General features: G+C 40.9%; 1 protein-coding gene across 4 annotated transcripts in view; it reads right to left on the bottom strand.

Moving 5' to 3' along the window:
• Positions 1-22,973, bottom strand: part of LDB3 (LIM domain binding 3) — a 118,336-nt gene that overhangs the window by 89,633 nt on the left and 5,730 nt on the right. The window contains exons 1-2 of one of the 4 annotated variants that reach the window (XM_075258443.1): positions 19,792-19,896; positions 19,549-19,678 (exon numbers count right to left, since the gene is read on the bottom strand). In XM_075258443.1, coding sequence (XP_075114544.1) covers positions 19,549-19,641 — 93 coding nt within the window. In that variant the 5' untranslated portion in view covers positions 19,642-19,678; positions 19,792-19,896. Of the gene's footprint in view, positions 1-19,548; positions 19,679-19,791; positions 19,897-22,973 lie in introns of those variants that run through there. The other 3 variants (XM_075258442.1, XM_075258448.1, XM_075258446.1) reach the window with 3 other exon arrangements.

Below are 22,973 nucleotides of genomic sequence, written 5' to 3'. Positions count from 1 at the left end.
GACTGAACAATTGTTATGAGTCGAGAGGATCCGCCATTGTCTGACAGCTATTGAGGTTCATATTCAATTCTGTTACTTTGTTTTCCTACAATTAGCATCAATCCCCCACCCACAGGGTACATCATAAATGCATTAGTATTAAAACAGTCCCAAACCCACCATTTCTCCTAAATGCAATACATTGGCGTGTGGGTCAAATATACATACTGCTCCTCTATTCACAGTCTATGTGTGATGGAAATAGCCAAGCGTTGGGCTCTCTCTTCAGTGCCATAGACTGTGAATGGAGGGGCAGCATCAGACTCAACTGCTTCTCCATCCAAACTACATTACTGCAGTGAGGTTTGGCGTTATAGGATGGGTATCCTTTGGCATCAGTAAACTTTTACCTATAAAATTCCATTAAAACATAATGGATCAACTAGTTGTCATTCCATATATAGGGATAGATATAGGGGTATCTTAATACTAAGATGATAGCAGATCGGCAGCAGAAAAAAATACTACAAGGTCCATCTAGTCTGCCCTTATGTTATGCCCTTTTTATTTATTTATTTATTTTTATGTAGATTGCAAGCCCCATATAGGAATCGCAGTGTACATTTTTTTTCCCCTCCCTATCAGTATGTCTTTTTTTAGAATGGGAGGAAATCCACGCAAACATGGGGAGAACATACAGATATTGTTCCTGGCAGGATTTGAACCCAGGACTCAAGCACTGCAAGGCTGCAGTGCCAACCACTGAGCCATTGTGTTGCCCCCATGATATGCCCTTTTTACCTTGGGCTAGACATGTGTATATCCCAGGAATGTTCTAAGCATCTACTATTCTTTCTGTACCATGTTTTTGATCTCATATTGTGACCCTTGTGCTTGTTTAGTTTCTTATTAAATACCATTCTCTTTTGAACTTTCTTTAACCCTATAACATAGGTTTCCATGATGTCTCCACCCTCCAGGCTACACAACCACATTCACTGTAGTTAGTGGAATGTTTTGTTACATATCCTCACATGACAGGATGGATACTACAGAAACCCCAAGAGCCAAGAAAGATATCAGTCTAATCTCAAAAGACAGACTTACCCTGGAAAACGGAATGATTCAGGCCCTCCTTGTTTTCTACCACAAACTCTACAGAATTTGTCTCCAGTACCACGACTCTTTAATATTCAAGAATCATGCAAATTAGCTTAAATCTGTATGAAAGGTATCTCATATTAGCCAACCGAGACAACCATCTGATTTGGTTAATGGTTTTTCCTTTTGCAGAAGAATTCATACATTTGCCTGTAATGAAAACTCCAGACACCTGTACTAACTCCTTACTGAGAGCCAGCACCCCCTCCATATTAACGAATTGTAATACTCTAGAATCCAGTACTAGGTAGCATTATGGATTGATGAAGTCAATGGGAGCTTCTGCCATACCTTAGTACAGAAAACATCCAATAAAAAGTCATAAGTAGGGTTGAGTGATCAGTATTGGAAAAGATTGGATTCTGATCAGCGATCGAGTAAATTTCACAATCGAGATCGAGTTCCGATCCCGCCTAAAAAAGATCGGGAATGGAATTCCGATCCCGATCGCTCAACTTACCTGCACAGAACTGCTGCCGCTACCCAGAGCTTCGGGCCATTGTTCTTGGTCCTCTCCTGTCTCATTCATACGCAGCAGAGCGCCATGCGCACCCCTGCCTCCTTAGGCTAGTGTTACTGATGCTGTGAGTATGTGGGACTTGTTGTGGCTTAGGAGAGTGTTGACAGGTACAGGAAGGGGAGACTTTTTTAAAATCTGATTTTCAATAATTAAAAAATCCCATTGACTTGCATTAGGATTGGAATTGGGATTGGGATCGGGTTCAGATGGAAAATGATTGGAAATCGGATTTTAAAAACTATCCTGAAATCTCAATATCATCTCAACCCTAGTCATAAGAAGAACATTTTTCAATGACTTATCACAGAAGAAAACAAAAGATGCAGAAGTTCAAGTTAACTCTGCTACATCTGTAGGGCTTGGCAGTGCCTTAAGCTACATTCACATGACAGGGATTAATGGTCGCTTGACCTCTGTTTTTTTAATGAACATCACATGGCAACATTAAATTCAGTGTCCGTGAAAGGGGGCTAGTCACGTGAACGTTATTTTGACAGTCTTTTGCAACGGACTGTCAAAATATAGGTCACGTTCTATTGTTGTCCTTCTTCTTGTCTCCTTCTATACACTATAATATAATGGGGATATGTGAAAACAAGTGCCCCTGGAGTGCAAGATGGCCATGAAAAATGGACATAGTTGGAAGAGATTACTTCCCACTATCCAAGTAACTGGGATAGTTAACCCCCAGAGATGCCTCTCAGAAATATTTGACATGCCAATACTGATGCATTGATCTGTGTCCAGAGGTGAAGCTCCTTATCATTCTTTGGCTAAGCTGTCTAGGTGTCTATGGTGGGTGCAGAATCCTACATAGCTGGTGATATGGTTATACTTGGAGGAGCGCTCCCCTATAGTTAACTCCCAACTGCAGTTAGGCTGTATAATCTACATCAGGCTAAGTGAAGATCACTCCGCACAGAGAACTAAATAATCCGGAGTCTTTCTTTTCTTCTTAGTTGCTATGAATTTCCCCATGGAGGGACTATTAAAGGATTATCATGTACTTTATAGCTGTTAAATCTATAAACACATCTGAGTCCAGTATACCAAAAAAAAGTGCTAATGATATAACTTCTATGTAAAAATTATTTTTTAAAAAAGTTGTTCATTGACCAGCCCTGTATTGTGAGTTCCTTTTTGCGACAGTCAAAACATGGCTACAGCTTAGATTGCAATGCTGACCGGTAACAATAGCTTCTTGACTTTTCTGTGCTATTACTTACTAACAGGAACTTGCTAATGGTATAACACAACTACTGCAGGGCACAGATACTAGAACATAAAAGCCTTACTACTGGACTGTTTATGGGAGATAGAAGAACCTTCACTCAGAATGTATTTTCCCCTTAGACTGTGGAAGTCATATGGCGCACCACTTTTACAAGCCTTTTACTTTTTATTGTGTGGGAATTTGAACAACCATATCTACAGCATAAGACCTGTTTCCCAATAAACTCTTGATATTTTCTTCATTATTTTGCCAGGTTAGCCCCTCCAATGGCATAATATACCCTAGTACTAATATGGTGCTAATAACAAGCTATTTGCTATGCAACTGTACATGACTCCAATTATTTTGGGGTGCTCCATCACAAAGGAAACAATGTTGGAGCTGCAATGATATTGCTCACACCATGTTATAGATCACTACATGTTTCATATTCTTACTCATGAAATATATATGTCTATGTCAGTATACAAATAACTTGCTATCAGCCAGTTCTGTCTTCTTAAGGGGGTTCTTCAGTCAATAGACAATAAACATAGCTCACTGTTGGGACCTCCAACAATGATGAGAACTTGGGTGTCTTGCTCCCCAGTTTGAATGTAGGAATGTAGGGGCTGCTTGAAACTGTGTTCAACCACTACATTCATTGAATTGGGGATTCGATAGTACTATGCACTATCTCTGGTGGTCCCCACTAAAATAAATTGAGCTTCAGCATACATTACTGAACAACCACACCATCCAAACCGGAATGCAAAACACCCAAGTGGGGGTCCTAGTGATGGAACCTGAATGAGATAGGGAGTAATTTGGTTTTAATTTCTGATAACTGAGCAACCTTTGTAAGCATGCCATATCCTATATTCTCTCAAAAACAAGTTGAGAAGGGTTAAATACATAAGAGAAATTATGGAATCAATCAAACACTAAGCTGATAAGTTACCAGAGTCCACCAGAAGAATGAACATGAATATCCACCACCTTGTGTGTCCCTTTCACCTATATGCTATTATCAATGTGCACATGGACAATTTAATACATTTCTTGAGGACTTCTCAGCTCTTTTTCATAGTTCCTCAACAACCAGAAAATGGTTACAAGTGGGTGCTATTGGTTATGTACTGTACACACAAAAACGTATAAATATTTCGGTCTAGTGTTCCTCTTTATCGTAAACGTTAATGTCACAGGCAAGTGGCGCACTAATGCTTTCCTCTAGTGTGTATGTTTATTTTTACCGTCACGTGTGGACAAATTGTTCATCTAGAATTCATGTAGTAGGACAGATCTACTACTCTTATCAGTGTCTATATAAAACAGCCATGACTCTATCATTTCTGTCTTCATGCCAGAATAGAAGCCCTGCTTACTGCTAGGTTCCCCAGGTCCGATCACATTACACGTTCTCTAAAGGTCACACACAATAACGAAGTCTCAAGGGTCTCCCAAAGGACACTGGTGTAATGTCTTATCAGCTATGCTCTTTACCTCCGAGATTTACTTTCTATGCACCTGACAAAAATATCTTTAACAGGAACCTGCGGCCAAATAGGTAAAAATAAAATAATTTTGCATTTGATCCAGTCAACTTGTAACCTTCCTCCTACTGTTGACAATTGCTGAGTAGTGGTGGTCCTATGTCTGGGACCCTCATCTATCGGGGAGAACATTATTTGGTGTCTTACAGTAGTCACCCATTAACTTAAACCAATTTATGGAATATCTACAGGATGTTAAGATGTCATTGGCATACAAAGGAACTTGTAGGTATACATATCACCCATGAACAATCTCAGAGTTAATATGGTGAAGATGTACCGAAGACTCTCGTTGAGCATCACATGTTTAATGTCAAGTAAACTTCATGCACCCAAATAAAAAGTCACTTTATCTACACAAAGAAATCTCCTAAGCCTCCTACACTTAGGAAAGTTCTGCTGACCTTCATAAGAGCTATGCTAAAAACAGAGCAAGACTGTCATCACATTCAAGTGAGACTTCACATTGCAGACCCTGCTGGGCAGGAATTCCAGAAGGTGCTGTGCATTAAAGACATAGTCAAAGGTTCATCTTCTAGATCTTTCTACCTAGCCTATAGCTGTTCAAATCTGAAATACTATCTTCTGAAAGCTTGACACAGTATGTATAATTTCATACTCTGTGACTTGACTTAACCTCAAAGTCAATTCCATGTATGTGACCCTCATGTCAGTTAGAGAACTAAAGTGGATTCAGGTTCCACAAGGATAGCCTATGTACTAATTGATTTATCATCCATATAGTAGCATCAGAATTTCTGCAACAAAACTGTCATGTGTGAATATAGGTTTGCTATTTTTATCAGGTTCGCACAGTTTGCTGGCCTAATATAATCATTTACTGATTTATAGGGGTGTCCTGGCTTTCTGCAGATCTTTAGGATCAGATGGGTGAATGTTGATGGATCAGACAGTTGCTTTCGAATATGCTCAACCCTTTTGTTCAGAGGGAAGATAAAGCCGACCGCCAATAGCCAAATGTGCATGTGTATAGAAGAAATTGGAAGAGAGATTTACCGATTGAATGAATGTGTCAGTCATGATTGAGATGGGAATATAGGGGTCGATGTGCAGTCCGCCAAGTTCGGGGCTTTTAGAAGCAGCCACTACCTGATCTCCCTCCCCTACTTGATCTCTCTCCCCTACCCGGTCTCCCTCCACTTCCTGGTCTCCCTCCACTTCCTGGTCTCCCTCCACTTCCTGGTCTCCCTCCACTTCCTGATATCTTTCTTCTACCTGATCTCTTTCCTCTAGCTGATCTCCCTCCCCTACCTGATCTCTTTCGTCTACCTGATCTCTTTCGTCTACCTGATCTCCCTCCGCTTTCCTCTGTTAGCCTCGTAACGTAATTTTTTTTTCCAATAAAAACTACATAAAAAAAGTTAAAGGGATTGTCCAGGACACTTTTTGAGATTGATCCTCTTCCCTGCCACCTGTGATGTCACGTATACGGGCACATCTGTATGCATGCCTCACTTTATGGGTGCATCATCACCTCCTTCCCTTACTTTGAGCTGACTCCTCACTCTCCTGTGTGACAGCTTTGGTATATAGTATACATGAGCAGTAGTGTAAGTGTCTACACTCTCCCTGTACTCATGTGCATTATATAGTGGTGCACACAGGGGAGGGGCGAGGATTGCAGAGTAGGAAGGAGGAGCGCCTTAAGAGCATAGACGGATGTGCCTGGTATACATGATGTCATAGAAAGCAAAGAGGATGATTACGTGACCAAATTAGAAATTCTGCTTGCTTGCAGCACTATGCCGTTTCCACCACTCCTACTTGCCTCTATGGGACTTACATAGAGCAGCTATGTTCAGCTGTTACTGTCACTTCCAACCAACTCAGGCAACAGAGACATGAAAGAGGAGATGATGATACCTCTTTAAAGCATAGGTCAATTACCTTTACAACACAACCTTTAAAATGGGTATTCGAGTATGGCCAAAATTAAATGGGTCTTCCGGCCTCCAATTGAATTTTTATACTGATGATCTATCCACAGATAAGCCATCTATAGGGGTCCTACACCCTGACCCCACGCAGATTAAATGCATAGTGGTGCTTCCACTGCTTCTTATTCCTTGAATCCATCCACTAGCACCCCGAGGCTGCTGCAACAAATGATCTGTTGGGTTCCATGTGTCTTCAGTATCAAAAAAACAAATTAGGGGTTGAAAAAGTCCTTGAGGCCAAGTCCCCACGTATCGAATTGCAGCTAAAACCCGCTTTCTGCAGTTCTTGTTTTCTTTTGTGGATGAAATTTACCAAAATCTCATGCACTTTGTAGGTACAATAGAAAGCAACTTTTTTTTTTTTTTTGCTGCGTTTCCACAGAAGCCAAAAATAACGTTTCCGCAAAGTGTGGCCTTAGGCAAGTGAAAAAGGTGCCGTGTTCCTGATTTGTCAGAGTAGTGCAAGCTGTACAAAGACAGAAGATGACTGTAAGTGTTGGTAGTGTGAATAGGGCCTTAATGAGTGTCTACCTTTCGATGTTATTAGGTCCAAAATCCTGTGTTTAATGGGCAGCATATTTATCATATTTAAAGTAAATTTATTTCCTTTACACTAGCTGCATATTTTTAATAGTGGATACAAACTGAAAGGGCTTGGGTGCAAGAACCATTCATGGGCTCCTAATCCTCCATAATGAAAGATGACATGTAGGGTACCCTACAGACACCATTATAATCAGTCATCAGTAGGATTGAGCCAATCTTGAGATTTCAAGATCGATTTTAAAATCCGATATCCGATCATTTTCCAGCCGATCTCAATACCGATCGTGAAATTTGCTCGATTGCCGATCGGAATGCGATCTTTCCCAATCGCTCAACCCTAGTCAATGCTTCTCTAAGGGAAAAGTCACTTTTAGGGTTGAGCCAATCTTGAGATAACCTCCGACCTCGATCCCACTGGAAAAGATTGAGATCGGAATTCCGAACGTGATCGTGAAATTTACTCGATCGCCAATCGGAATCCGATCTTTTCCGAACCTGATCGCTCAACCCTAGTCATCAGAACTGATATATTTCTGTGATATGATTAATCCATCACTGTATGGTATGTCTGCCCAAGACTCTATCTTGGAGTACTCAAGTAGCTCTACGGTGATTTGGAGCTCAGCATCAGAAAGCTTTGACCATTACATGGATTTAATGACCATTTATTGAACGCAGATTAATTAGATAAATAACATTCATGCTGTATATTGACTTATTTTTAATCGAAAAAAAGCTAAAAAAATTTTGGGTGAATGAAAATATTTCCATGAAATTCTAATTAGCGATTGTAGTCATTCAGGCCAGCAGTTTAATATTTAATTTATTGTATGTTTCTATATCTTTAAGTGTTTGGACAATGATATCCCACTTAGAAATGAGCCACTTTAACAGGGACAGACAGCAGTCAAGTGACAAACCGGGCATGGTGCCCACCTGATTTAACACATTATAATAATGTCACTATGACAGTCTGGAACAGTCCAAGCTGTTTTCTTGGATGAAAGATCAGCGATATAAATACACTACAAATGCACACTGTTGTGTTCAAGTGGTTTTACATGACAGGTGACATTTTAAAGGTATGTTGGAGAATGTGCACAAGTTGTTAGCGCTTGTTTCAAAATGAAGGTGCACAAAGGATCTGTTAAGTAAGAGAGAATGGGAATTTGTAGGGCCAGGCAGGGTCGCTCATTTTATGGAATTTTGGTTGGGATGCCGTGCAGTTGTAGGGGTTGGCTGTGCTGAATTTCTTAGATTTTTTTTTTTTTTATGTGAAACCTTAGTCTTAAAGATGCATACAATCCATGTTGATGCACTTTCCTCATGTCTACATTACCAGCAAACTGTGGTTTTATTTAGGTAATTGGGCAGTGGGTGTTTGAGATTTTGTGCCATTTTATGTGTGTATATTAGGGTTGAGCCGATCTTGAGATTTCAGGATCATTTTTTAAATCCTATTTTCGATCATTTTCCAGCCGATCCCGATCATGAAATTTGCTTGACCGCAGAACGGGATCTGATCTTTCCCGATCACTCAACCCTAGTGTATATAGGTAGACCATAATCCTCAATGGGGACAAGGACTGACACATCTGGTTATAAGGCTTCAGAATATGTTGTCATTGGTTTTGCATCTGACCAAGGGAAACATCTGCATGTTTATGTGAGTTTTCTCCAGGTATTCTATCTAGTCCTCCCCAACAGCTATACTAAAAGAAAATTTAGATTGTGAATCCTACTTGGGACAGTGGTGATAACATCTGTACAGAGCTCCAGAATATGTTGGCGCTATAAAAACAAGAGAAACAAAAAAAAAAAAACAGTCCTAAAGGAGGCTAAACTATTGGTTAACCATATGCTATGATGAAGCTGCATATAATCTAATGAAGCCTCCTTTATTACACAGTCATTATTGACGTGAACTCTGACATCTTGATGTATAATGAACAAGTCAAAGGACATGTGCTCAGATGTTTGTGTTACTTAAAGGGGATCTGCCATGAACAGCGCTGACTGGTCAGTATTCAAGCATCCATCAGTTAAGGGCAAGGTGACAGGTGGTGGAGGGCAAAGTGCACGGGGTATTACTAGTGTCAACTCTTGACCAATTCTGTCGCCCTATATTGCATATTCTCCAGGCAAAACCACTTTCCATCAAGCTATGAAAAGGAACCTATAGTGGTACGTATTATCATGTCTACATATTTCCTTCAGGTATCCACTTTTGAAAATCAGTAATGTGGGATTTATTGCAAAAAAAGGGGGGTAATAGATCATTTAGTAGTTGTATTTCAGCTATATAGAAGTGGATTATACCTTTAAGCATTGGAGTCCCAGTTTAAAATCTGACCAAGGATTCTTATCTTTGTGTGAGTTTTCATTGTATACTCCGGTAAAAGAACTATATGGGATAATTCTAGCCAAGGATAGATGGGGAGTGGGTTAGGGGTTGGGAAGATAACACAAAACACCTACATAACTACATAACTACATAACTGGTAAATATCAAACCATTCCAGTGCTGTGGCTCTAGTTCTCCCACTGGTTTTACTGGAGCAGTGGGTATTTGTCAGATAAATAATGGACTTTTTTTATGGAATTGACCATTCCTACGTACCTGGAAGACTGCTCATGCATACATGTCAGAAACTAAATATTTGATAGTCTTATACAATTGTTATATTTCCTATAGATCAATACCTCCAATGGCCTCTTAATAATTGTGCAAAAGCAACCCTCCATTTCGGAGACATAAAGCTTCCTTTGCAGTCGTTCTTTTTCATGTATCCAATGTTGAGACCGCTACTAGCACTCCTGATGTTCTGCGATGCAGTAACTAGCATTATTCACTTGGTAGGATGCCCTTGACATTTCACCTTAACACATCCACTTCCATTGCCCTTTACATGTTAGCAGAGGTGAGAAATTCTTATGCTAGTCGCCCAATGGTCGATTTTTTTTTTTTTTTTTTTTTTTTTTTTTTTTTTTTGGGGGGGGGGGTGGAGAAGTGTGGGGCATGGGGGATAGGAGAGAGAGCTATCTGCTGACGGGTATCTCATATGTACGGGTGGCCTAACTTCCATTATTAAAAAAAAAAAAACATATAGTCAGTGCTGGATCAAGGTATAGAGAAGCTATTGATACATGATTGTCTCCAGAGCTTTCTTATAACGTCTCAACCCTCTGTGCTGATCAGGGACCCCAAAAAGTGGCAGTGACTAAGGAAAAGGTGTAGCGTCAAGCTTCTGGATCTGTTACAGGGATCCCACCTGACATAATACTGGTGCGTCTGATGCCCCTACAGCTTAGACACTGCTGTTGGGGACTCAATTGTGGTATAGCTATATAAAGGCTGTAAAGATAAGCGACACACTCCTGCACTAAGCCTCCATAGCCTAATAAACAGCCCTGGCACATAGAAGTACTGGCATCAGAAGTATCTGTGAGAATTTTACTGAAATATCTTGCTAATCCCACAACAAGGCAGATGGCAGAATACAAGTGTATCCAAAAGTGTAATAGATTTGCATATCTAGTCAATGAACGAATATTTCTGCATTGCCTAAAATTTAACTAGCCCGTCTGACATGACTTTCACCTGTCCTGCTGGTATGTTTTGTTTGTCATATCCTTTATTTTATCTGTAGTAACGTCTTAAGTAAACTCTAGCTCCAGCTGCAGTTCCAATGTATATAATACTTGACATGCCTAAGTGTGAGCTGCATTGTAAATCCTAACATTGGGTGACCTGTGCTTACATTTACTCTGTATGATAGAATGAAGACGGTCCAAGACACAGCCGCTACAAACCACATATGTGTGAAAGTTATTGCCCATTATAGATGCGCACGTTCCTGAAGATTTGCTTGGATTATTAAAGCAGAAATGGTGTTCTAGGGGCCAAGCAGAGGATGAAGTGCAGTTTTAACTTAAAATTGCTATACCCCATTAAATACACTTCAGAAACTGGGGGACATTATAATTGAAATCACTCAGCTGGCACAGATTTGCATTTTTGGCATATGGAGGGCAATAGATGCACCTGTGCCCCGTCTCACTACTGCACAAAGTATGTCAAGGGATTGGAAGAAAACCATAGATAGACGTCATGTACCAGCTCCTCAGACCTTGCACAAAAGTCACAATTTATACCCATATCTGCTCCCATCTTATAAAAAATAAGCTTTATTTATTATCATATAACTCCCATAACCAGCATCAATAAATGAAGAGTAATCCTATTAATCCTGTGAAACTTTACATTCTCATTAGAAGTATATGGACTTGTTTTCAGCAGGACGTCCCACCATCTAATGTATATCGGATCCGATCAACAGCATGTGTTGACTGGAATCAGAAGAGATAGTACAGCACGGAAAACGCAGGGACCACATTATAGTCTATGGGGTCCGTGTGGTTACTTTGCTTAACACTCTTTAATGCATTTGGGATTCCATTCGGGGGGTCCCCAAGCAGACTCCCCAACCAGAATACCAAATGCAGATGTGAACCGGGCCTTATACTCCATCACAAAAGGAAAACTGTTCCACTAGTGACACTTGTTGGAAGGCAGATCAGTATAGATCACTATAGATCCATATAGATCAGTGCCTGGCTTTAAAAAAGTTTAGTGACCTGACCTGGGATTAATGCCAAACCAGAATAAGCGCTCCAAAATGAGAGAGAAACTGATAAGCAGGCAGAATTTCAGGGTTATTGTCTCTCAATAGAGCAAGCATTGCTTGCCTAGATGGAAGTCTCCTTAAAGGGGCTGTCCAGGATATATAAGAAAATTAAAGAGAAAAAAAAAACCCTCCATACTCACCTGTACCCAGTGCTCTTGTGCCTCCCAGCATGGACTGATCCTGTGAAAGACATCGCCCCAAGTGACCACTGAGGCCAATCAGCGGCCTAAGGAAAGGGACAGGGGACATTACAGCCGGCGAAGATTTCTAGCAAAAGAAGACAGCAGAGCTGCATGGCTGGACTGTGCTGGGAGGCTCGGGAGCATCCTGGGACAGGTGAGTGTGTTTTACCCCTATCTGAGTATTTTTTACACCTTTTCCAGAAATAATCTTTATCCTGGACATCCTCTTTAAGGAGACTGCCTTTGCTGGGTACCTTTGCAGAGTCTTACAGGAAATTCTGGGAAAGATGCATATATGGAAAACTAGTTAGGAGAGATCTGCACCACTGCCGCAAGGTTTCACAAGGAAACTAAAGCAGCGACATTTTTATTTTTCAATGGAAATACAAATTAATCCTATTTATATAAAAACAATTGAGGAATCCCTTAAAATATCATCCTGGGATATTCCTTTATTATAGATGTAATATCTACAAGTGGAGCAAGGATATGCAAAGAAGCCTACAGAAATGTAGGGGTGGTGTATACAAGTGGGATGTGGCCTTATGTTTTCAGAATAAGCACTAGCCCTGACCACACAGCTATGCACTGCTAGACATGTATCTGTGTTTCTGGATTCTTCCCAATCCAATCTCGGCAACAGATGTATTTAGTTTGGTTTGTTCTGTCCTCAGCATGAATTCCAACAAGGCTAAGGTAGTGATTCGGACATCTGAAATAGACGGCTGTGCTCTAGGGTGTATTATAAATAGCCCCATGCTTTCCACTATGTCACTTGTACAGGTTTAGTTCCACATGCAAGCCTATAGCCGAATACTGTCTCAGGTCTTCTATTGACTGATGGTTTGGTTGTTAGGAGGTAATTCATTACATCACTTGCATACGCTGGGAATATGGCTGATTGATGTCCCGGGAAGCCTTCCACAATTCTAGTGCGGTCAGTGGTGTAGTAGGCGGCACAATCACATACAGTCCTATGTCCACCAATGGGATGGAGGAGTCCTAAAGAGCTCTGACTGTAGTAGAGACTCGTAGTGTGCTGGTGTAACCCCACCGAGACAACTTAAAGGTGTTGTAGATGGGGACCCCAATCTATCACCTTAAATATAAAGCCCCAGACGGTGACCCTTGTGGGTCCAGCTTTTTTATATTTTACATCCATACATTTGAATGCCTGGCGTATAAGACTACACGCACGTGGCCATACTTTATAAAGGCCTTGAAAACAAATGAAACGGTCTATTACTCACAGCTGCTTGGCAACCATTTCTCACATATTGTGTCACCCATTTTCATCTGTTTCTAATGGACCATTAAGAGAACGATGACAAACAGAATGAATGTCAGTGATTTTTATTTATTTATATTTTTTTTGTGTGTGTGTGACCCAAACGACTTATCCCTTTTTGAAGGGTCATCGATTACATGTAAATCGGTGGCCAAATTCTACTGGGATCATGGGGCCATGAAAAGAGTTAAAAATAGGACTTGTGAATAGTCCCATTGAAATCACTGGGCAGAATTTATTATCCCATCTATGCCATGTGACAGCTGTGACCAAAATGCTGTTTTAGGGTGGGGCCCTATGTTGCAAAAATGTAGCGTTTTGGTCAACGCAAAAAAAAAAAAGCGCAGCATTTTACATTACTTGCAAAATGGATGGGATTCTGACTAATCTATCCACATATCGTAGAAAAATATCTGTAGTGGAAAATTCTAGCTGCAGAAATGCTGGCATGTTCTGTATAGGTATAATAGAGGCAGGCGGTAGGCAGAGGGAGACTTTGCAGACTTTATGTGAAAACCGTTGTGGAAAAAACGCAATGCGTTTCTGCTGCGGTCTTTTCCTCTGCATTTTTTGGTTGCGGCTTGTTATGTGGGCCTATTGAGTTGTGTGAATAAGGCCCGACACTATATGTATGGTCAGTGGTAGGGTTGAGCGATCGGGATCAGAAAAGATCGGATTCCGATTGGCGATTGAGTAAATTTCATGGTCGCGATCGGAATCCCGATCTTTTTCGGTGGGATCGAAGTCGGAGATTATCTCAAAATTGGCTCAACCCTATTCATGTATATATCATTAATACAGTTGAGCGATCAGGGAAGATTGAATCGGCGATTGAGCAAATTTAACTATCGCAATCTGGATCGTCTGGAAAATGATCGCAAATCGGATTTTAAAATCGATCCTTAAATCTCAAGATCGGCTCAACCCTAGTCAGTGGTTTCTGATGGGGACTCTTGATTAAACAATCACACAATACACCTACTGTAAGGGTCCGTTCACACGGAGTAAAGTGGCACTGATTCTGACATAACTCCCGTAAGAATCAGTGCTGATAAAAAGACTCCCATTGACCGTGCAGAAAACGGTCATTTTTTGTTATCTAAATGCATGTGAGGTTCCGAGGGGCAGGAAAGGTATTAAGGAAAGTTCCCACAGAGCTGACCTGATGCAAACATTTCTGCAACTGACCCATGACCTCCATGCACAACCTTATTTGAATTGGGACAACAAATCTGCTGCAGGAGAATTTACTCTAAATAGAAAGCTTCTCCTTTTATGGATCCATGGAAAACTGCACCACACTTTGCCTGAGAGGCCTTCCAGTCAGGAGCTCAAAAATGATATACAAGTCCCCACATAGTGAAATGCAGCAAAAAACAAAACAAAAACTCAACATGGGGCTCTAAAGCCTTAAAAATTTAGCATTCAACTTTACTATGACCCAGACATTTAACATGTTTATTCAGTGATGGAGAAAGACTTACCATTTAACACTTACATGCATGTTCGGACTATGAAAAGTAGAACTGTAAATAGCACCCAAAATCTCAGGGTTAATGTATACTGCCACTAAGGTACTTAAGAGAAAAGCATTTAACCTACTTAGTATAATTACGTCATATGTACAGTTTAGAAAATTTTGGCAAAATTTCCACAATTTTTCATAACTGATAAATGAATGCATCCTTCAATGCTGCTAATAAATCTCCTCATTTGTGTTCTATTAGTGGTGTCTACTTAAAGGGGTTGGACCAAAAATTGAATGTATCGTTACGCCCATTTATCCTGTGGATAAATCATCAGTATCTATTATACTTGGGTCTCAGACAACCCCTTTAAATGGAGTCCGTCAGCAATAAATTGGTTCTAAACTTAATCCCCATACTTTGTAGAGGTGATCCCACAGTTTCAAAATATACCTCTGTTATTTCGCTTTGGAGCCTCATAGTTATGTAAATGTCTGTTGTTCATATGCAATTGAGTCAGAGAAAAGTGCAAAGGGATCTACAGCTGAGACCAAAGTCGACAGTATTCTTTTATAGCCTTGTACTATCAGGGGGGAGGTCCTGACCACCCAGCCATGACCCTGAGCGGTAACGCCCTCCCTTCCACCACCCGGGAGAACCATGAAAGCTGGACATAGAAAACCATTGGTGGAAGAGGATGTCAAAGGTTCTCTTTAAACATTTCTTCAATGAAACTTTCTCCAATTTCTTAATTTACATCTTTGGTTTTTGCATCAAAATTTTGAAATTTTTTTTGAATATAAATGGTTAAAAATAATTTAAAGATTTTAACTATTTCATTGTCATCCTTGGGACTTCAGAGGCGTCACTCCATAGCTGTCAGGTTACTGTATAACATGAGATTATAGGGTCGTGTCTGGGATAACTTGACAGCTAGATAACCCTACAAGCATCTTTCATGACCGCTCACATTTGGCCCCTGGTTTATTTTTAGATAGAGGAAAGAAGGGACAATGTTGTCTGTGACTGGAGCGCACAAATGGATCTTCACCTGTCACTGTTTGATTGACTGTGACCTCCTGCACCAACCACCCTAGGACAGGACCTCCTGCCACTTGTTAATACCTGAAGCAGCTCTAATCCTGCCCATCTATAATTAGGAGATAACAGGACTTCAAAGGGATGGAGAAGAGCGGGCACCATATACAACTAAACCCAAACCCTATGTCTATAGACAAGTCTATATATAGAGCAGAGAATGTATCCACGTACATAATAAACACACACAAACATACTGACTTTCAGGTTGTCTGTTTTTTTTTTCCTTTGAAACCCATAAAATTTACATCATATATGTATATTTGATGCAGAGGACCCAGGAGACTTAAACTAAGGCCCCCACATAGTGAGTGGCTGCAGAAAAAACCAAGGCTGCATTTTAAACAAAGTCCGCAGAGTTTTTCCCCTGTAGACTTTCTGCCCCTCTTATACCTATATATACCTATATGGAAAGGCAGACAGAAATATCAATTGAAGCACAGCGTGGGGAGAGAAAAGAGGGTAGAGGGGGGGCGGGATATGGGGAGCAGGCAAAAAAAACACCAAAAAACAGGTAAATGTTCTGACGCAGCAGAGCTGGCAAACAAAACTTCTCTAAACCTGGGACACTCGGGTGTCAATTGTCAAGTAGAATTAAAGACAAAGTTTCCAAAAAAAAACACATAGAGACCTCACACAGGGGACACAGAAGGAAAGAGGGTACGGAAGTCAGCGGAGTAGTAGAAGTGATTCAAAAGGAGCCACGTCTGTCGGTGCTTGTCATCAGTCTGGTGGAGCTCAGCTACCAGGGTTTCCATAGTACGTAAGGCAAGAACCTCGTTCAACCAAGAAACTAGCGAGGGGGTGGGTGGTTGTAGACTTCCACAGCCTGGGAATGAACATTGTGTTTTTACAACATGGGGACCCCATCCTCAAACTGGGTGTCTGGGAATTGTAATTCACATCCTTGGTCCAGGAATTGCTGATGATGGATTCAAGGGTTCCAACTACGTTACAACCCCATGTGATCCAAAGCTATGTTCCACCAATCCCCCCTTCCCTGAGTTGCTTCTTCATAAACTCACAGGCAATTCATTATGTAAATGCCCATAGAGATCCCTTGTATATGGCATATAAAAGCCATGGTAGGGGGTCAAGCAGTGGAAGCTTTATGTTCAATACAATTCTTCCAGCTACGTAAGTGTCTCTAGAGCCTTTTTTTTGAGGGGGATGCTTTTTGGACCCTTCCATTGAGCAATCTGTTGGGGTCCCAGCACCCATCCACTATTTAGCAATGAGCAGTTTCATAATATAATAAAAGTTCTTCTCTTCGTGTACCCTGAGGTGGTGGAATCCTAACTCTTCCACCACACTGAGGTCTTGCAGGTCCATTCATCTGTCTCATGTAGTTCAGGAATGTGTTCTGCACAAGACCTTTCACAATCTGCAAACAGATCTGACTACATACAGTCGCTTAAGATTACCATGTGCAATGCCCAGGCTTCTTAGCTGCATGACTGCACTCAGTATTACCAGTAATTATTTACGGTATTTACTTTCACCTGTCACTGGGATTTTAGGTCATTTAGAGTAACAGAAGAAGGGAAGTGGCTCCCATAAAATAAGATAAGTGACCTGGGGAAAATATCTCCATCTGTTAATATACTGCAAAAAATAGCTCTGAACAGAATTCAGCCATCAGCAAAATATCAGCCAGTTCCTTCTTACTTTACTCCTCTCTACTGCCGTAATTAAAATGAATGAGGACCTGGCCAATCCATGTATTATAAGGGCCGCTCATTCAATTTAATGGGAACTTTGTAATACTTAATTTCCCCTGGGGTGGCGCTACAGGAGAATTGAATAAATGACTCCTAAATTAAATGCATTTTTGCAACTTTATAATGGTGACCAAACCCAGCGCTCCCACTGATCAGCTGATCGAAAGGGCCATGGCACTCTGGAACAGGACAGCTAGTACATTGCGTAGTACTATTCACAGCCGCCAAGCAATGACTGCTAGAATTTTCACGTGCCAAGCGTTTGTAAAACATAGATATATGGATCCATTTTTAAAGACTGTTAAGGTGGATTATCATTAGAGATGAGCGAATAGTATTCAATCGAATACCTCGCTCCCATAGGAATGCGTGTAAGCGGCCGAACATCAAGGGGTTAAGCGCATCAAATATTCACTGTGCTTGGTGTTTGGAGCTTACACGCATTTCTATGGGAGAGAGGTATTAAATCGAATACTACTCGCTCATCTGTAAATATCATCTGAGTGATACCCATTGGGGCAGATTTATTAAAACTGTTTTAGTTACCCATAGCAGCATTGTCATTGGTTTTTATGGACAACCTTTTCTATGGTTGCTATGAGCAGCTTTTCTTTTAGTTTAATAAATTTGCCCCATTGACTTCTATTGAGTCTGTGTGGCTGTCCAAACATAAAAATATAGGACATGAAAGATTTTTTGATTTCCACATTTTTCTTTTTCTCACCAAGGTGTGAAGAAGGTCTAAATCTTCCCTGCCCCCTTGCAGACGACCGTATGAATGGTCAGTGTGTACTATTCGGGTTATTCCCAGACAGCACACTGATCCATTCATTTCTATGGGCCATACACTTGACCGTAAACTACACGGTCGACAATCTGGGCCACAAAATATGGAACAGGTCTACTGTCTACTTTTGTGGCTGCCCTTCTGTGGCTCCTATTCATTAAATGCACAGGCGGCACACAGGTGACATCCATGCGTCGCCCATGCGCCACACGTGCCTTTCGTTCATGGTCAGGTGCAACCAGCTTTACTCTTCCTACAAGGAAGATATTCCTTCTTGTTTCACATTACATAGTTACATAGTAGATGAGGTTGGATGAAGACATCAGTCCATCAAGTCCAACCTATAACCCTACAATCCCTACAGTGATGATCCAGGGGAAGGCAAAAAAAACCATGAGGCTCGTGCCAATTGCCCCATTTCAGGGGAAAAAATTCCTTCTTGACTCCAATCTAATACATTCATTGCTAACTTGCATTACTGGCACTGACAATATTTCCTATCCCTGTATAATGGCATCTATTATAATCATAAAAGAAGAAAATAAGACAAAATCGCTACATAGGACCATACTGATGCCTGCAGCTCTATTAAGTTTTTAGCAGCGTAACATAAAATGGCCATTTATTTCACACGGTTATACGATAGCTGAAAAATAACACAAATGTTAATGGCGTGCCTTCTATAGTACTAAACCAAATGACTTCTACTGCTAAGACCTAATAAGGATCCAGTCCGCACTTACTGTTGTTATGGTCACACCTACGACAATGTGATTATAGGATATTTTGTAATATTATCTCCATCCTATCTATCAAGACATGACAAAGTATTCAGACAAAAACCAATAGACTTTGCTCTTGAGTTCTCTCAGTAGATGGTCTGATCAGACTTCTAAGAAAGCTGGGTGAAACCCAATAAGAGATCCTTAATACCTGTCATACTAATAATATACAGATAAACTTAGATTTCTGTCCAGCACAAAGTAACAACCACCACGGAAACATAATCTCTTTGACAACCTTACATGCCCGACATTACAAACCAAAAACAATCACATGTCTATACAAGCAGAGATGTAAAATACAAGGCATATAAGTAATATTACCAATGTAGAAATGACATTTATCCTAAATAAGTCCTACATAAACCGGAGATGGCACATAATACACAATAATACTAAGCTGGTGCCCAGTGACAATTTCTATTACACGTGACATTGAGACAATTTCCAGTATACGCTATACCCTCTGCAGACAGGAAAGAGTTAAGACTCAATCTTGTATGTATTAACAAGTCTTCCCCTATGGAATATCAGTTTCTTATATCAGACACACGCATAAGTCACTCAAAGCGTTTTCAAGGTGTCTCCACTCTTTACACTTACTCTAGAGATGGTCAAGGGCATGTTAAAGTCCTTTCCTCCTTGCAGACGGAATCCCCACGGGCCGGGTCCAGCGAGGGATACGGTGTAAGCCATTTTTTCCAACTTTTTCTAGTGCAGCCACTTGAAGGCTCTAAAGGAATAAAACAGACAAATAAACTTGGTTTTCTTTCTCCAGTAAGGTCAAACTAATGGGAAAAGCAGAAAAGGGCTCTTGGAGCAAATCTAAGGGAATTGTAATCTTGCCTGTTCACTCGGCTTGAAGTACCACCTAAGAATAGATGGGATGTATAATGCAGATACAGATATCCCAGCTGAGCAGGATCCATAAAAGGTATGTAACCAAATACCTCCCTTGCAAGGATACTGTGACTCAGAGATCTATTATTGCCTCATAGCAGTCAAGAGGATCTTTCCAAGCATCCCATTCCCCTATCTCTGTTCAACAAATTTCTGACATAGGAAACACTACATACTTTCTTCAAAATATCTATGTAGCGATATAGAAATCCTAATCTGTGTGCTTAAAATGACTATATACTTTACTGCTGGGTGTCGCCATACTATATATGTGATGGTATGTAACGTGGTAATGTCAGTTTAAATCGATTAAATACTAGATCCACTGGATCCAATCCTAAAAATAAACTAAAAAAAATAGCCTGCATGTAAATGGATGGCTCAAGCTTCTCCTATAATACAAAAATATATATTAGCTATAAACTCTATATAATCTTTTAGACACTATAATGTAATCTATACAGCTGTTTGGTTTAGATATGCACAATGTATTTGTTTTTGGGGAGGTATATGGCAAAGTCTTCACCCCCTCACCTCACTCGGAACAGACACTTGTCTGGCTGAGTTGAGTATAGCATGTGATGGGATATCTAATGGGTATAGCCAGACATACATCACTTTTACACTGAGCAGATTTGGTCAGAATTTTGCATCAGTATTAGGCCAAAACCATATGATGAGCCAGACCCAGATCGCTTTCAGATGTACTGTAGAGACATATTTGTGTCTGTATTATGACAGTGGACTCACTTGGGACTCTTCACTGTTCAAGTAAACCAAACTTAGCCCTCGCTCACATTTGCGTTTGGATCCTGTCCGGGAGAGTCCCTCCAAACGGAATACCAAACGCAATTGCAAGAGCTGGTGCAGTAAAAGCACATGGACCCCATAGACTATAATGGGATTCGTTTGCTTTCCGTCAGATCTCCGCAGGCATCATGCGGACAGGAAAGTAGTTCACAATCTACTTTCCTGTCCGCATGATTCATGCAGGCAGCGGGTGGCAAGCACACGGACCCCATTATAGTCTGTGGGGTCCATGTGCTTTTACAGCACTAGCGCTTGCAATTGCGTTTGGTGTTTCATTCGAAGGGTCCCCATGCAGACTCCAACGCAGATGTGAACAGGGCATCAGATCACCATAGAACCTTATGGTAAACTACTGCCCATACATAATACATTTGTATCAAATTGAACCTGCCAAGGTTTGGACAACCATCTAGTGTGTATTGGGACTCCTGATAGCAGATATTGGGCAAGATAAGCTTTAGCAAGTTTGATTTCAACTGCCCGATCCTCTTATTCTCAGGAATTTGAGTCTAGCAACAGCTTTCCTCCATCTTCCACTTTCATTACATATGCATGTCCAACATACCCTTTGTTCACATCTGCGTTTGGTATTCTGTTCTGGAGTCCGCATGGGGACCCCCCAAATGGAATACCAAATGCCACTGCAAGCGCTGTGCAGTAAAAGCACACGGACCCCATAGACTATAATGGGGGTCAGTGTGCTTGGCGCGAGTTGCCCGCACGAATCATGTAGACAGAAAAGTAGATTGTGAAGTAGATTGTTTTGGGATCCTTACATTTTTTGGAATGTACATGTCAAAAACTATTGGGTGGTTCCTTATACTTTGTATTGATATCTTAGATTGTCATGTTGTACTTGTTTAGGTCAGCTAATAACACTTAGTTTACATCATAACCTGGAAATCTTGAAGCAAGTATTCAATGTCTCCTTAGACAATAGACTAAGTCGCCGGAGGGATGCAGTCACTAAAAGTGACTTAACCCAAAGCCAAATGATCGTGAGTTAATGGGCGTTAAGGATTAGCACTCTTAAGACTGTGCAGTATAAAGCCATGTCATCTAAACTGTGCTATTACATGTTACCCACGGTACACAAAGTTCACAAAAAAGGCCATGCAGTCATGCCAGCTGTTGTCAAATTCATCTTCCATGATGCTTAATGTGATTTTCACTTGTAGACTTTCAATGGCAGCTGTAACAGTGATCTATATTGTAGGAGATTTATCAAATGGTTTACAACCAAAAAAATTACAGAATTTGCACTTAATTTTACCCAGATTAAATTTTAATCATCCTTTAACGTAATTTTCGAACAGATCTGCACCCGTCTAGTAGTAGTTGAGATTTCTCATGAGAAATGGGTTTGTTCTGCACGGTACTGAAAAATTAGTCAAATTTAGCAATTGTGTCCAATTCAAGAGCCGCATTTCTTGGTGCAAAATCACTCCTACCTGACCCTGACATTAAAAAAATAAATCAAAAAAATTGCAAGTTCATCAAGCATTTGAGGCTATTTGATGAATCTATCTCTATTTGTCCAATTTTTTTTAACATGAGCTGACAAGGTAAGTCAAGTCATTTTTAGGCACAATTGATGAATCCTCCCCATATGTTTTTGTGTCTGACGGACAGTAAGGGTATGTTCACACAGTTTTTTGCAAGCGGATTTTGACACAGAATCCGCCTGCAAAAATGGCTCCTATTAGCTTCAATGGGAGCCACTCGCTTTTTTTTCCCCCGCTAGCCAGTAACGGAAAAAAGAAGCAACATGACCTATCTAGCCGCGAATTCTGCGGCTGGTCCACGGCTCGAGACACGCAGCAGTGTAGACCCATTTATTCGGACCTAATCAGGATTAGGCTAGCCACGTGGAAAGTTCACAAGGCGGAAAAGGTGTCCGCCACCTTTTCCTCCATGTGAACATACCCTAAAATGGTTGAAGAGAGGTTTCCAACTGTAATTATTGCCCTTTATGATCCCTCTTGAACCTTATCTAATTCCAGATTTACGAGCATCTAGAAACATTTAGATGCATACAGTGGCGTAACTAGGAATGGCGGGGCCCCATGGCGAACTTTTGACATGGCCCCCCCCCCCCATCCCAACTGATGCCGAAGACCTCGACCGACCCCCTCCTCCGCACTCTATTATGTCCCTTACTTGCCCCTGCACACAGTATTAACCCCAATAGTGTCCCCTGCACACAGTATTAACCCCAATAGTGTCCCCTGCACACAGTATTAACCCCAATAGTGTCCCCTGCACACAGTATTAACCCCAATAGTGGCCCCTGCACACAGTATTAACCCCAATAGTGG

Source organism: Leptodactylus fuscus, chromosome 10 (assembly GCF_031893055.1).
Source record: "Leptodactylus fuscus isolate aLepFus1 chromosome 10, aLepFus1.hap2, whole genome shotgun sequence".
NCBI classification, from domain to species: Eukaryota; Metazoa; Chordata; class Amphibia; order Anura; family Leptodactylidae; genus Leptodactylus; species Leptodactylus fuscus.
This window is presented reverse-complemented; position numbering and strand designations above follow the sequence as displayed.